The sequence below is a fragment of the Microcaecilia unicolor genome, chromosome 9, assembly GCF_901765095.1.
Source record: "Microcaecilia unicolor chromosome 9, aMicUni1.1, whole genome shotgun sequence".
NCBI lineage: Eukaryota > Metazoa > Chordata > Amphibia > Gymnophiona > Siphonopidae > Microcaecilia > Microcaecilia unicolor.
This window is the reverse complement of record NC_044039.1, coordinates 193,165,293-193,181,035: the sequence shown is the minus strand read 5'-3', so window position 1 is coordinate 193,181,035 and position 15,743 is coordinate 193,165,293. Positions and strand designations below refer to the sequence as shown.

General features: G+C 42.7%; 1 protein-coding gene across 2 annotated transcripts in view; it reads left to right on the top strand.

Annotated features, from left to right (window-relative positions):
• The window catches only part of DYNC1H1 (dynein cytoplasmic 1 heavy chain 1), a 415,182-nt gene that overhangs the window by 23,943 nt on the left and 375,496 nt on the right, over positions 1-15,743 (top strand). For both annotated transcript variants that reach the window (XM_030213839.1, XM_030213838.1), the window contains exons 8-10: positions 1,431-2,507; positions 3,014-3,193; positions 3,382-3,531. In XM_030213839.1, coding sequence (XP_030069699.1) covers positions 1,431-2,507; positions 3,014-3,193; positions 3,382-3,531 — 1,407 coding nt within the window. The remainder of the gene's footprint in view (positions 1-1,430; positions 2,508-3,013; positions 3,194-3,381; positions 3,532-15,743) is intronic.

Sequence of the window (15,743 nt, the reverse complement as noted above, 5' to 3'; positions counted from 1 at the left end):
ATTTGTCTCTCTCCTGTTAGGCGAGTTGTGCTGACACTTTGCAGCTGATCAGGGGTGTCCTGCGCTATATATTGCATTTTCATAGTCTTCTCTCTGGAGGTCAGCATGGCCTCTGGTTGCTTGATGGCTACTGAAGCATGGCCTTCTGCCTTGCTGATGGTGACATAGTAATACCGGAGATGTGAGATGATCATGTTAGGGTGTCTTCCCTGTCAGTCTTGCATCTTACCTTTTGGTTCACCTCTCTTTGTTTGGCAGTACATGTATTGCTGTGTGCGGATTTATGCAGGAGTTCATTTGGTAGTGAACTTGGGGTGATTGCCTCCAGCTGTCTGGTAGCTTAGGGATGTTTTCCCAGTCTACTGGTCGTATAGGGAGACGGGGAATCCGCTCTCCTGGCCTTATAGGGAGACAGGGGGAATCCGCTCTCCTGACTTGCAGTGTTTTCTCTGATTCGCATCTTTACAGAGGAATTTAGTATGCTGTCACGATTAGAGCTCATAGTTTCAGGTTTCTGTAGAAAAACACAAAACAAAAGAAAAAAACCCATGCTGGATTTCTCTTCAGGATGGTGTTACAGTGCTTTAGAAGCACAGTGATTTTTTTTTTTTAATGTTTTTTTCTGGAAGGTGTCTGGCTTTCAGCATGAAGGTCACAGGTTCAAGTCTGGTTTGCTCATAATATTGGCAGCTGTGGTACTGAACTCTGTTTCAAATGGGGCACATTTGCTTCACTCTTCCATATTGCTTGCCTTGACAAGCAGTTCATGGCATGGCTGGGACAGCTAACACTATTCATCTGCTGCGACTAAAGGAAAGAAAATTAGCAGATAAGATATAATTTTTAGTTTCCAGCTGTTGAATTTTAGTTTTAGCTCTGACTGGTCAATGATTCGTCATGGGTAGTGGTGGTGGTGGTTGTTGTCGTCTGAAAGTGTGTTTCTAGCAACTGTGACCCCTGAGTTTTGAGTCTGTATCCTTAGAAGCCACAAGAAAGTAATTTGTAGGATGATGTACTTGCTCAGAGGCAAGTGTAACCCACTTGGTGGATGGGTGTTTGCTAGTACAGAGGCACAGAATGTAGGCAGGGTCTGAACATTGCTTGGTAGGACCTTTCAGATATCCCTGATCTTATCCTTGATTGAGCATTAGGGATAGCACTGAGATGTAATGCTTTTATTCTTTTGAAGTACAATCTGTGAGGTATTACCAGTCTTCAAAATTGTAGTACATTGTGCGAGTACATTCATTGCTCTAGTTTTAAACTTTACAATTCCTTACCACCTTATCCTGAACTTGCTAGAGTTCTCCTCTGAAATGTTTTGATAACTTGATAACGTGTCTTTTAAGATTACTTGGTTTTTGCAAGCTGATAAACCTTGTCTGCCCAACCGGCCTGTTACAGCAGTTTTTTTTGTTTTATTCCTGCAGGTTACTGCAGCCAGTCAACAGAATCAGGGGGAAGTACCTGAACCCCAAGATATTAAAGTAACAGAGGTACTGTTTGATGCTGCTGATGCAAATGCCATTGAGGAAGTAAACCTGGCATATGAAAATGTTAAGGAAGTAGATGGACTTGATGTTTCCAAAGAGGGCACAGAAGCTTGGGAAGCAGCACTGAAAAGATACGATGAGAGAATCGACAGGGTTGAAACCCGAATCACTGCCCGTCTCAGAGATCAGCTTGGTACAGCGAAGAATGCTAATGAAATGTTTAGGATCTTCTCCCGCTTCAATGCCCTATTCGTCAGACCTCATATTCGAGGTGCTATCAGGGAATACCAAACCCAGCTAATCCAGCGTGTAAAAGACGATATTGAGTCTCTTCATGATAAATTTAAAGTTCAGTACCCACAAAGTCAGTCTTGTAAAATGAGCCATGTTCGTGATTTACCACCTGTCTCTGGCTCTATCATCTGGGCTAAACAGATTGACAGACAGCTTACAGCTTATATGAAGCGCGTTGAAGATGTCCTTGGGAAAGGTTGGGAAAATCATGTTGAAGGTCAAAAACTGAAACAGGACGGTGACAGTTTCCGCATGAAGCTTAACACTCAAGAAATATTTGATGACTGGGCTAGGAAGGTTCAGCAGCGTAACCTTGGTGTTTCTGGACGTATCTTCACCATTGAAAGTACTCGTGCCAGAGGTCGTACTGGAAATGTTCTCAAATTAAAAGTTAACTTCCTTCCTGAGATCATTACACTTTCAAAAGAAGTTCGGAATCTAAAGTGGCTTGGTTTTCGTGTCCCTCTAGCAATTGTCAACAAAGCTCACCAAGCAAACCAACTTTATCCTTTTGCTATCTCTCTAATAGAAAGTGTTCGTACATATGAACGCACATGTGAGAAAGTGGAAGAGCGCAACACCATTTCTCTCTTGGTGGCAGGCCTGAAAAAAGAAGTCCAAGCTTTGGTTGCCGAAGGTATTGCATTAGTTTGGGAATCATACAAACTTGACCCATACGTGCAACGCTTGGCAGAGACAGTCTTCAACTTCCAAGAAAAGGTTTGTCTTTTTTCATTTTCTTAGAGTAAGCCATGAGATGCATTCAAAGAAGCAATACCTACTAGACTGCCAAATTTGAATCGAGGAAGAAGGCAAGGAGTGAATAGGGAATAGCATTTTAAAACGGATTATTAAAACTGGGATTATTTATTTGTATTTGTGATTCAGAGAACAGATGATGTCTGCAGTATCTCCTGCCTGACCTCACTTCACTGGCTTATGGTTATTGATACTAACAAGTTACTGAGGGGGAGCAGAGGAGACAACCTACCACAGTTATTGATTTTAGTTGCATGCTCATATATCCAAGGTTGCTGTACAAGGTGAAAACGATTTTAGTGGGGGAGAGGGAGGGAATCAACATTTAGGTCACTTTGTTTGGGTTGGGCAGACAAGTTCTTAAATAGAACTTTTGTTACTTCTTGGCTTTATTTACTGTCTTGTGGCTTTGACTTTAGAAACTAGTTGTAATTGTCACACTCAAGCTGTACAATGTTTTCCCTTAGGTGGATGATCTCTTAATAATTGAAGAGAAAATAGACTTGGAGGTTCGATCGTTGGAAACCTGCATGTATGATCATAAAACATTTTCAGAAATCCTAAACAGAGTTCAGAAAGCTGTGGATGATTTGAATCTTCATTCATATTCCAATTTGCCCATTTGGGTCCATAAACTTGATATGGAAGTAAGTTGGTGGTTTTGGGTATTTTGTCTGTGTGTGTTTTTTAAATTTTTTTTCCTTAGGTTTAATAATTTAATTTTTTTAAAACATTAAGCAAATGCATATTTACAATATTGAGTAGTTTGAGGAAATATTTCAGATTTGGTCTTTTTGGTGTGTCTTGCCTATTTTCATTCTGTCTTTATTCTTAGATTGAAAGAATCTTGGGAGTTCGTCTACAAGCTGGGCTGAAGACTTGGACACAGGTTCTTTTGGGACAAGTTGATGACAAAGCAGAAGTTGATATGGATACAGATGCCCCCCAAGTCAGCCATAAACCTGGTGGGGAACCAAAAATCAAAGTAAGATGTTCTGTTGGGCTTATTACATGAGCAGTAGATTATTGCAAGTGTTGAAATGGTGTAACAGTTGTCCATGATCGTTTTGTAAATCTTGGGTTTTTTTTTTTTTTTTTCTAACAGATTCCTCGAGAAATAGTACATAAGTGCTAATCTAATCTAATACAAGTTTTATATTCTGCAATATTCTTGTCGAGTTCTATATGGATTATGTAAAGACAACCGGGCATACCTGGGAAACTACATAAATTATATAAATCGCATATTGTTTGCAAACTAAAAATCCAACCTAAAACTTAAGACGGGTATTTCCTGCAAACTGAAAATCCAACCCCTAAAACTTACGACGGATATTTTCTAAACAGCCATGTTTTTAAAGATTTCCAAAATAATAAATAGCTGTTAAATTGCCTAATATTTGGAGGTAAAATATTTCATAATTTAACTCCTGCAAATGGGTTAAGTGTTCTGGACACTAATTCAAGAAGTAACCTCAGTTTAGGTGGGATGGCTTGTAACTTTGGTGTGTAAAAGTGTTGCTGTACTTGTTAATGTGCCAAATGATCTCCAAAACCTCACTTCTGTTCTAGAGATTGTCTAGAGTACTTCGGATAACTCAAATCTTTTCTGCTAAAGTCAGGAGAAAACAGAACATGGGAGTAGGCAGTTAATCAAAACAGTTGTCCTTCTTTGTTACTATTTAAGTACGTAAGCATCACCAAACTGGGACAGACCGAAGATCCATTAAGCCCTGTATCCTGTTTTCTCTGGTGTTAAGTGCATGTCTCATAGTCCTTCTTGTTTGGAAAGTGTAAACAAGTGATTCACATCTACCTGTTCCACTCCACTCAGGATTTTGTTGACATATATCACATCTCCCCTCGTCTATCTCTTCTTCAAGATGAAGAAACCTAGTCTCTGTAACCTGGGGATCGCTCAGTTCCAGCATCCGACCTGGGTCATCAAAAGAGTCCTTTCTAGTTAAGCTTGAGGGTAGGTCAAGGTCCGGAGTAAAGATCCAGTAGCAATGGGGAATAAAGTTGGGCTTCAGAAAGGGTTCTCTGCCAGTCCAGGGAGCATCCGCACTCCCGATCCAAAGAACCACACAGCACTACAAGGATTGTTTCTTTATGCAAATTCAACTTTACTGAACTTTCTGCAATTGGCAGGTGAACCATTTTATAACATATGTACAATTAACATTTAGTCTAAACAGTCATACCGTTCATTTAAGATTATGATACCTGAATCACTTTTCAACTTGTTTCACTTAATAAGCTCAAAGTATTTACATATTTATAGCTCGGGCTAGCAATAATCCAAGGCTGCTCCCTGGTAGTCCTGATCACAGTCCAGTTCTCTTTCAGGCACAGACCCTTTTGGCTGTCCTTGTTCTAGCAATGCACTTCTCATAGCTAGCACCCTGGCCTTGAACAGGCTTCCCCCTGCTCTCAGGCTAGGTTCGCCTTACCCACCTGGAGCTCTTTGCTCCTCTCAGTTGCCACTTCTAGGGGCACTAACTCTCCTTAATTCAGCCTTCATTTATTCTGCCACTCCAGGATCCCCCCTCTCCTCCAAGAGTCCCGGCGGGGGTACAGGCAACCAAAGACCCTGTGTTATCCTCTGTAATCCCTTATATCAGTTCTGACTGCTCCCTAACTATGATCATTACTCAATAGCACTTTTCCTCTGCAAGTTATCCCAGAACCTACCCCCTCGGGCTGGATCCCTACTCCTCTTACACCTCTAACCCTCTTCCCCCCCCCCCCCCCAAGTGACTTTGGAGAGTTCTAACTATACCTCTTTGTAATTCCATCTCTTTAGCCTTTCCTCAAAGGGAAGATGTCCCATCTCATCTCCATTTTGGTCATCCTTCTCTGTACCTTTTCTAATTCCACTATATCTTTTCTGAGATTTGCTAACCAGATTTGCACACAGTATTTAAGGGTCGACCACACTTTAGAGGAACACAAAGGTATTATAATAGTCTGTTTTGTTTTTCATTGCTTTGCCATTAGTTCCTAACGTTCTATTTGCTTTCTGAGCAGAGGGTTTCAACATATCAATGATGACACCTAGATCAGTGGCGTAGGAAGGGCGGGGCGGTGGGGGCGGTCCGCCCCGGGTGTCAGCGGGTGGGGGGGTGCTCCGGACAGCACTCGTCTCCTGCCCCCTTCGTTTTTTTTAAAAAATCCATTGCAGCGACGCAGGCAGCGCTTCGCGTCTGCCCTGCGTGTGCTGTGAAGATAGAAAATCACCTCGTTAGCGTCTGCCCTTGCCCCGTTGTGTCCCGCCCTCGAGGAAATAGGAAGTTACCTCAGAAGAGGGCGGGACACAACGGGGGAAGGGCGACGCTAACGAGGTGATTTTCTATCTTCACAGCACACGCAGGGCAGACGCGAAGCGCTGCCTGCGTCGCTGCCTGCAATGGATTTAAAAAAAAAAACAAATGAAGGGTGATGGCAGGAGACAGGGCTCTGTCTGCTCTCCACGAGGGGGGACGGGACCGGGTCGGGGGGGGCTCAGATGGGAGAAGGGGTGGGGGTGTTCAGAGGGGACAAGGGGATTGGGAAGGGGTGGGGAGCCCAGAGGGGTGTTCAGAGGAGAGAAGTTGATTGGGGAGGGTGGGGGAGCCCAGAGGGGAGAAGGGGAAGGTTGGGGAGCCCAGAGGGGAGAAGGGGATTGGGGAGGGAGGGAGGGTGGGTGAGCCCAGAGGGGTTCTCAGATGGGTGCTCGGAGGGGAGAAGGGGATTGGGGAGGGTGGGGGAGCCCAGATGGGCGCTCGGAGGGGAGAAGGGGATTGGGGAGGGGTGGGGGTGCTCAGATGGGAAGAAGGAGATGGGAGAAGGGGTCTGAAGCTGGAACTGGGGTCTGACAAGGGGCAGGAGGGAAAATGGGTCCATGCCTGGGGCAGGTGGGAGATTGGGTCTGGGGCTGAAAAGGGGGGATGCAAGGCATGTGGTGGATGAAGGGGGCTGGAACTGGGGCTGAAAAGGGGACAGGGAGAAGTGGCTGGGGCTGAAGCTCGGGACTAATGGAAGAAAAGGGCTGGGGACTGGTGGGATAGTGGGGCTGAAAAGGGGGGCAGGTGGGAGATGTGGGCTGGGGCTGGAACCAGGGGCAGGTGGAATAAGGGGGCTGGAACTGGGGGCTGAAAAGAGGGGGCAGAGAGAGAGGGGACATACCCTGGATGGAAGGGGGGAGTGTGAGGGAGGGCAGACCCTGGATGGATGGATGGGAGAGGGAGGGCAGACGGATTGAAGGGGCAGAGAGAAAGGGCAGATGATGGGTGGAAGGGGGAGAGAGAAAGAGGGCAAACTGGGGCAAATGGTGGATAGAAAGAGCAGATGATGGGTGGAAGGGGGAGAGAGAAAGAGGGCAAACTGGGGCAAATGGTGGATGGAAGGGGCAGAGATAGAGGGCAGATGTGGATGGAAGGGAGAGAGAGAAAGAGGGCAGACTGGGGCAAATGGTGGGTGGAAGGGGCAGAGATAGAGGGCAGATGTGGATGGAAGGGAGAGAGAGAGAGGGCAGACTGGGGCAAATGGTGGATGGAAGAGGCAGAGATAGAGGGCAGATGTGGATGGAAGGGAGAGAGAGAGATGGCAGACTGGGGCAGATGGTGGATGGAAGGGGCAGAGATAGAGGGCAGATGTGGATGGAAGGGAGAGAGAGATGGCAGACTGGGGCAGATGGTGGATGGAAGGGGCAGAGAGGGCAGACAGTGGATGGAAGGGGCAGAGAGAGAGAGCAGACAGTGGATGGCAGAGAGAGAGAGCGAAGACAGATGCTGGATGGAAGGAAGACTGAAAAGAAGATGAGGAAAGCAGAAACCAGAGACAACAAACTGAAATTAAAAAGCATATTTTTATTTTTTTGCTTTAACATGTAAATAAGGTAATCTTTTTATTGGACTAATTTTAATACATTTTGACTTAACTTACAGAGAACAAAACCCCCTTCCTCAGGTCAGGATAGGATACTGTAACATCACTATACTGTATTGACCTGAGGAAGGAGATTTTGGCCCCTGGAAGCTAAATGTATTAGTCCAATAAAATGGTATTTTATTTTCTGTATTTGTTTTATTTCTATTTGTTAATTTGTAAAGTGGTGATTGGTATTTTTTAGTTTTTTCAAATTTACATCTGCTGTCTTTATATTTTGCACAGTACTAGGGGACATTTTCTGTTTCTTTGGTGTTGCATTGTATACAGAGTCTGGCATCGGGTGTTCAGTTTAATTTTTGTCTAAATAGAAAGTTTATTATTACTTATTCTATAGTGGATTAGAGTGTATCTGTGTTTGTGAAAAAGACATGGCTTTCAGTTGGCATTGACTGTGCAGGATTGACGATCTGTACTATTCTGTCTGTTTTCGTTTTACAATAGGTGAATTGATGTTCTAGTGCTCACTGTAGTGTTTAAGATGCTTTCCTTTTCCTTGTGTGACTCGTACAAATTACTGCTTATGGTATGGTATAATTGCTCTCTATATAGGTCCTGAGTGTTTTGTATTCTCGGTATGCCTTGTACTGGATTTGGGGGGGGGGGGGGGTGTTAAAAAATGATCGGCCCCTGGTGTCAACTACCCTAGCTACGCCTCTGACCTAGATCCTTTTCCTGGGTTGTTACTAATGTGGAACCTTGCATCAAGTAGCTATAATTTGGGTTCCTCTTCCTTACATACATCATTTTGCACTTGTGCACATTAAATGTCATCTGCTATTTGGGTGTCCAGTCTTGTAAGATTCTTTTTGCAATTTTTGACACATCTTCGTGATTTTTAACAATTTTGAATAACCTTGTTAGCAAATTTGATCACCTCATTCATTATTCCTGTTTCTAGGTCATTTATAATTAGCACGGATCCCCAGCATGCTTGACTACGTAACCTCATTGAGAATATTGACCATTTTTTAATGTAAATTTTTGAAACCTACAATTCGAATGTAGCAAGAAAAGAAAAAAACAAGTCCAAATTAAGGAACAGAACTGGAGTACAAACAAAAAAAGAAAAAAATGTAGGAAATCAAGCAAGTGCAACTCACAATACCACTACTTCATCTATCAATTTAGACCTAATTATCATCAAATTCCCATCAACTGACAAGCAATCATTTCACTTCTTTATCAAGATGTACAATATCGACCGGCTCACCTTCATCCACATCAAAGAAAATAGAACTTAAATCAGAAGTATTTATCAAGCATTTGCAGGGAAACTTAAAAAAAAAAAAAAAGCTTGTCCCTATTGCAAGCACATGCGGTTTCAATTGAAGAAATTTTCCTATGTGACTGAGTGGCACAAGCCACATAGGGAATCATTTGTACCTTTCCACCACAAAATAAGTTTTAAAGTCTTTAGTTTAAAAAGGATTATCTTATTTTCAGATAAAGATATTAAGAGGGTGGCTCGTTATGAAAAATTGTCCTGAGATGACTTAAAAAAAAATTGTTGCATAAGAACATAAAAATAGCCATACTGAGTCAGACCAATGGTCCATCTAGCCCAGTGTCCTGCTTCCAGCAGTGGCCAATCCAAGTCTCAAGTACCTGGCAGAAACCCAAATAGCAGCAACATTCCATGCTACCGATCCCAGGAGAAGCAGTGACTTCCTTCATATCTGTCTCAGTAGCTTACTATGGACTTTTCCTCCAGGAACTTGTCCAAACCTTTTTTAAACCCAGATACACTAACTGTTGATACCACATCCTCTAGCAATGAATTGCAGAGCTTAACTATTCTGAGTGGAAAAATATTTCCTCCTATTTTGTTTTAAAAGTATTTCGGTTTAATTTCATTGTGTTCCCATTGTATATTTGAAAGAATAAAAAATTGTTTACTTTTACCTGTTCTACACTTCTTAGGATTTTGTAGATCTCAATCATCTATTTCCCCCTCCCCTCCAAGCTGTCCCTTTCCAAGCTGAAGAACCCTAACCTCTTTTTTTTTTTTTTTTTGCCTTTCTTCATGTCATTTTGGTCACATTTCTTTGAACCTTTTCTAATTTTGCTGTATCTTTTATGAGTTACGGTGACCAGCACTAAAGACAATACTCGAGGTGAGGTCACACCATGAAACGATAGAGAGACATTGTAATACTTTTGGCTTTATTTACCATCCTTACCTAATCTAGCATCCTGTTTGGTTTTTTTTTGTCCGCACACTGTGCAGAAGATTTCAGTGTCTTATCTATAATGATACCTAGATTTCTTGGGTGCTGACTCTCAAGGTGGATCCTAGCATCAGATAACTATGATTTGGATTATATTTCCCAATGTGCATCACTTGCATTTGTCCACATTAAATTTCATCTGCCATTTGGATTCCCAGTCTTCTGAGTTCCTAAGGTCTTCCTCCAATTTCAGTCCACATGTGTTTGGACAACTTTGAATAGTTTTGCATCATCTGCAAACTTAATCACCTCACTTGTCTTTCTGATTTCCAGATCATTTATAAATGTTAAATAACAGCAGTCCCTGTACAGATCTCTGCAGTACTCCACTATTCACCTTCTTCCACCGAGAAATGTGACCGTTTAACACTATCCTGTATTTTGTCCTGAAAAAGTTTAGTATGATTTTTTTGTCTCTGTGGCAAGTTTCTCTTCATATTCTTTTATCCTTTATAAATGCTTTGCATCTAGTTTGCCAGTGCTTATGTTGCTGCTTAGTTTCTTCATTCAGATCCTTGTTCTGTTCTTTGAACGATGTTCTTTCGACTCTAATATCCTTTCACTTCTTTTAACCATACTGGCTGTTGTTTACTGTTCTTTCCTCATTTGTTAAGACATGGAATACGTCTGGTTTGGGCTTCCACAATTGTATTTTTGAATAACATCGATGCCTGTAAAGTCCTAACCTTATTGACTGACATTTTTAGCTTCTTTTTAACAATTTTCCTTATTTTATTATAGTCGCCCTTTTGAAAATTAGATGCTGCTACAGTAGATTTCTTTAATGACATCAGTTCAAATTTGTTCATATTATGATCATTGTTTCCCATCAGGCCTGACACATTACCTCTCATACTATGCCCTGGATTCCACTGAGGACTAGATCTAAAATAGCACTACTCTTTTGTCTGTTCTTGGACCAGTTGCTCCAAGAAGCAGTAATTTATTATGTCTAGGAATAGCGTTCCCTGATGTAACATTTATCCAGTCAACATTGGGGTAATTGAAATTACTAAAAAATAATCTCTTCTACAACAATACCCTGTATCAGCAGGATTGCCAAAATAGTGCAAAGTGGAGAAAAAAGACTGCTGTAGACAAAAAGAGACAAACCTATTTGTAAAGCAAGCCTTCATGAATGCATAAGTATTGCCATACTGGGACAGACCGAAGGTCCATCAAGCCCAGCATCCTATTTCCAACAGTGGCCAATGCAGGTTACAAGTACCTGACAAGATCCCAAACAGTACAATACATTTTATGCTGCGTATCCCAGAAATAAGCAGTGGATTTTCCCCAAGTCCATTTTAATAATGGTCTATGGACTTTTCCTTTAGGAAGCCATCCAAACTTTTTAAAACTCTGCTAAGCTTACTGCTTTTACTACATCCTCTGGCAACAAATTCCAGAGTTTAATTACACGTTGAGTGAAGAAATATTTTCTCCAATTCATTTTAAATTTACTACTTTGTAGCTTCATTGCGTGCCCCCTAATCCTAGTATTTTTGGAAAGAGTAAACAAGTGATTCAAGTCTACCTGTTCCACTCCACTCATTTTATACACCTCTATCATATCTCCCCTCGGCCATCTTTTCTTCAAGCTGAAGAGCCGTAGCCGCTTTAGCCTTTCCTCATAGGGAAGTCGTCCCATCCCTTTTATCATTTTTGCCCCCCTTCTCTGTACCTTTTCTAATTCGACTATCTCTTTTTTGAGATGCGGCGACCAGAATTGAACACTATATTCGAGGCGTGGTTGCACCATGGAGCGATCAAAAGGCATTATAATGTCTCATTTTTGTTTTTCATTCCTTTCCTAATACCTAACATTCTGTTTGCTTTCTTAGCAGCCGCCGCCGCCGCACACTGAGCAGAGGGTTTTATCAACGATGACGCCTAGATTCCTTTCCCGGTTGGTGACTCCTAATGGGAAACTTTGCATTACGTACCTATAATTCAGGTTCCTCTTTCCCACATGCATTACTTTGCACTTGCTCACTCTCCCAGTCTCGTAAGGTCCTCTTCTAATTTTTCACAATCCTTTTGTGATTTAACAACTTTGAGTAACTTTTTGTCATCAGCAAATTTAGTTATCTCACTAGTTACTCCCATCTCTAGATCATTTATAAATATGTTAAAAAGCAGCGGTCCCAGAACAGACCCCTGGGGAACCCCACTATCTACCCATCTCCATTGAGAATACTGACTGCCTTAATATTGAATTTATTGTCTCAAAGACAATTTCAGATCTCCTGGAGAGGCTCATCAAAGAAGGTAGGTGGTGTAGCTTGCATCGTCCCAGCTGCAAACAGATCGGGGGACTGTGATCGGGTGGGCTCTGATGTTGGTGCCATCTTGTCCACTATGTCAGGTGTTGTGGCACTAGGCACTGCTGCTCCTGAGTAGGCAAAACCAGACAGATGCCCTTGTTTACCACTGTGGTTCTTTAGGACAGTACCCCGCCAATATTGCTACCACCAAAGCAAATGTTTACTTTTGGTAACACTGATGGATATGGATAATTAGCTGTTCCTTAGCGTCCCTCCGGACCGGACCAGGATTGGACTGATGGGTTGTGCTCGCCTACCAGCAGGTGGAGACTGAGAAAAACTCTGACTCTAGAGAGCCAATAGGAGCCCTGGCCATGTGACCTTAGCCCCAGTATTTTCTCAGTCTCCCAGCAGGTAGGAAGCGAGCCCATTAGTCTCTCTCTTTCTCTTTTAGAGGTTTACAATAAGAACAGCATTGCTACCTCTTCTTCTGTGCCTAGGAATTCTCTGTTAGACGCTGGTCAGGTAGGGACTTCTTTTCCTTTCTTTTACAGCCTCTGGGGGTGTCAAACTCGGATGTCTCCGGGTCCCTCCCCCCTTCCTCCCCATCTCCCATACATAGCTGGGAAGGACTACCCTTTGTTTAGAAAGGTGTATGTCTTTGGGAGAGGCAGCCACTATAGAAAATTAAATCTGATAAGCTACATCCCCCCGGCTTCTAACGAGCAGACAGCTATGTGTTGTTCTATTACTCTTCAGCGGAGTTTTCCCCATTACTTTAACGAGCAGGCAGCTCTGGTGGCTGTTTTAGGTGTCTATATTATCTAGCTGGTTAAAAAAAAAAAAAAAAAAAAAAAAGAGGCAGCAGTAATTTGGAGGAGTTTAGGTGTAAAAAAAAAAAAAAAAAAAAAAATGAAAGACAACTTGTCCCCACTGACTGAATGAGCAGACAGCTCTGTTTGCATGGGAATGCTGTGAGTCAGCTGTGTAAAAAAAAAAAAAAAAAAAAAAAGAGTAAGCAGCAGCATTTTGTTTTCAGCCCTCTTTGAGTTGAGCTGTATTTTATTTAGCACTGCCGTTTGTGTTCTTCCCTTAGCGGTTTGTTCGGCGGAGCAGGGCTTAAAAAAAAAAAAAAAAAAGAGATTTTGGCGCGAATCGGGTACGCGCGTGCACGCGCGTTACCGTCATGTCCGAGAAGCTGAGACGCGCTGTATGCCAGCGTCGGGGATCTCCTCTTCCGGCTCCTGTAAATATTGTGCACCGCTGGGGGGTGCATCGGGACTTTCTTTTTCGCCGTCTTCGGGCCGTTTGGGGCTGATCTTTCTCAGGAGTCGCCTATGTTCTTTAGGGGGGTCATTTCTTTGCTTTTATGTTTTTAATGTTGAGTAGCTGGTTGCTGTAGCCTAATAGTCAGCACTACAGTCTCTGAAGCTGCTACTACTACTGTTTATCATTTCTAAAGCGCTACTAGAAAAACGCAGTGCTGTACACTTGAATATGAAGAGACAGTCCCTGCTCCTCAGATCTTACAATCTCATTAGGTCAGACAGAACAAACAAGAGATAAGGAGATTTTAAAGTGAGCAGGTTTAAAATAAGGGTCCTGAACAGAGTGAATAAGGGTTAGGAGTTAAAAGCAGCATCAAAAGGTGGGCTACAGAACTGGGTGCAGGTCCCAGTTTTAGTAATTTATTTCTCTTTCTGGGACTCCTGTATGTCTGTGTCCCACTATATATACATTACTTGGCCAGCCTGTTTGATGTTTGTTTCTTTATAATCTCGGGTGGCGTTTGTCTGTGGGCTAGGAGCCAACTTTTCAAAATTATTGGGGGTGCTAAGTCCAATGAAAATGACCCCTCCCTGGACATATACATGAGTTTTTCTCAATATCGGGGGTGCTCAAGCACCCACAGCACCCACAGAGTCGGCTCCAATGTGACTGTGGGAAGGTAGTTCACAGTTGTGTTTTTTTTTTGTTATAGCATTTTTCGAAAAGGTTTATTTATTTATTTATTTAATTGCATTTGTATCCCACTGCCGCGTGGCAGTACATTCCAGAGTTGCGTGCTCTTGTAGGAGAAGGTTGATGCATGTAGTACTTTATACTTTATGCCTTTGCACTTAGGTTGCTTTCCATACCAGGATATTTCCTATATGTTAGCTGTACGTTTGTTCTTCCACAGGCATGGGGGCAGTAAGGATGTTATCATAGGTACATGCCACTCTCACCTGTTTAACTTTGGGTCATGAATTCATAGTTGCAGGCTACTCTTACATGACAGTCATTTTCTTATTTCCTCTGTCCAGGAGTTCTTGCGGCTTTATTTTTAGATGGTTATGCTTTTCATTTCGCCTCCTTTCTCTATCGCTCTCACGGCAAGGCATGTGAAGTAGGGGTCTCCCTACATAGACTCTTGGATCTTAGACCATTTTCTCTCTTGATTCTTCCGAATGCAATTTTAATTTCTAGTTCCTAAGAATGGATCTCCCTTCCTCCTATTTGGAATCTCACTGCCGTCATGCGCACTCTCAATGTCTCAAATCTTTATCACAAGAACCTAGTTCCTAAGAAGGAATTTTCCTTCCTCCTATTTCAATTCTAAATGCTGTCAAGAGCGCTCTCAAAGTCTCAAGTCTTTTTCATGAAAGCCTTCGATCCATAGTGAAGCTTCGTGCAGCACATTTTTTGATACAAACTTTTCTGCATATTTCTCTTAGGAGAGTTTCTGAGAAGGATAGAGCCCGGTGTGAAGGAAGCTAAGCAGGGTCCGCCCGGGCTGGGTCCTGGAAGGGTGACCAGCTCACAATGCGCAATAATGTCCCTTCACAACACTGTTTTCCAGTCTCTAAAAGTTCATCATAGTTATGCTACCCCTCAGAAAAGGGGAGATTCTTCTTCACTCATGGCGAGTCAGCTAGCTATTTAAAAAAACAACAAAAAAAAAAACCTCTTGTCGACAAGTCAGCAAGTCGCAGACCGAGAAGTGCAATTTTTATGGTTCTCAGGATGCCTAGTACTGGTGGTCAAGAGTCGTCTAAATATTTCGCAGTCTCCACAATATTTTGGGGTTACATGCGACATAGTTGCAAGTTTTTTTCCCTGGGCAATTGCCTTTTGCAGTCTCATGAGCTGCACTCCCGTGCTCTTTATCTTTTTGAGTGTTCTGAAGCATTTGCAGCTTCCCTTTTGTTTTTTTCCCCGAGACTGCTGCTCTTCTTTTCGGCATTAGTTGAGTAGGACATTCCTCCTGGCATTTGGTTTTACTTCCAGGACTACCATGTGGTCTCTTTACTTTGCAACTTAATTTTTTCCTTCTTGGCTCTTGGCATTCGGTTTGCTTTCAGGATTACCATGTGGTCTCTTTACATTGCAACTAGGGGACTGTCAGTCGCTCTCGGAGCAAGGAGGTATCCCTGAGGGCTAGCGTTTTATTCTGAGCACTCTGTCTTTGGTCAGCATTGTTGCCATGTTATGTTAGTCCGGAATGCTCTTTCTGTACTCTCATAGGACTGTTATCATCTTAGGTTACTTCAAAGACTCAATCCTGCTCTCTGGCAGGACTGTTTCTAGCTTATGTTCTTTCAGAATGGTCTTCGGTCTCCTGGTAGGTCTGTTGCCTTCTTAGGCTACGTATTGAGGCCCCTGGTAGGTCTCTGGTCTTCTTGTGTATTGAAGGTACATCCTTTCCTCGGACAGTTCTACTATCTGGTCATTCTGTTTCTTTACAGGGCTTGCATGTGCCCTCCTTTACACGATTGACATGTATGTCA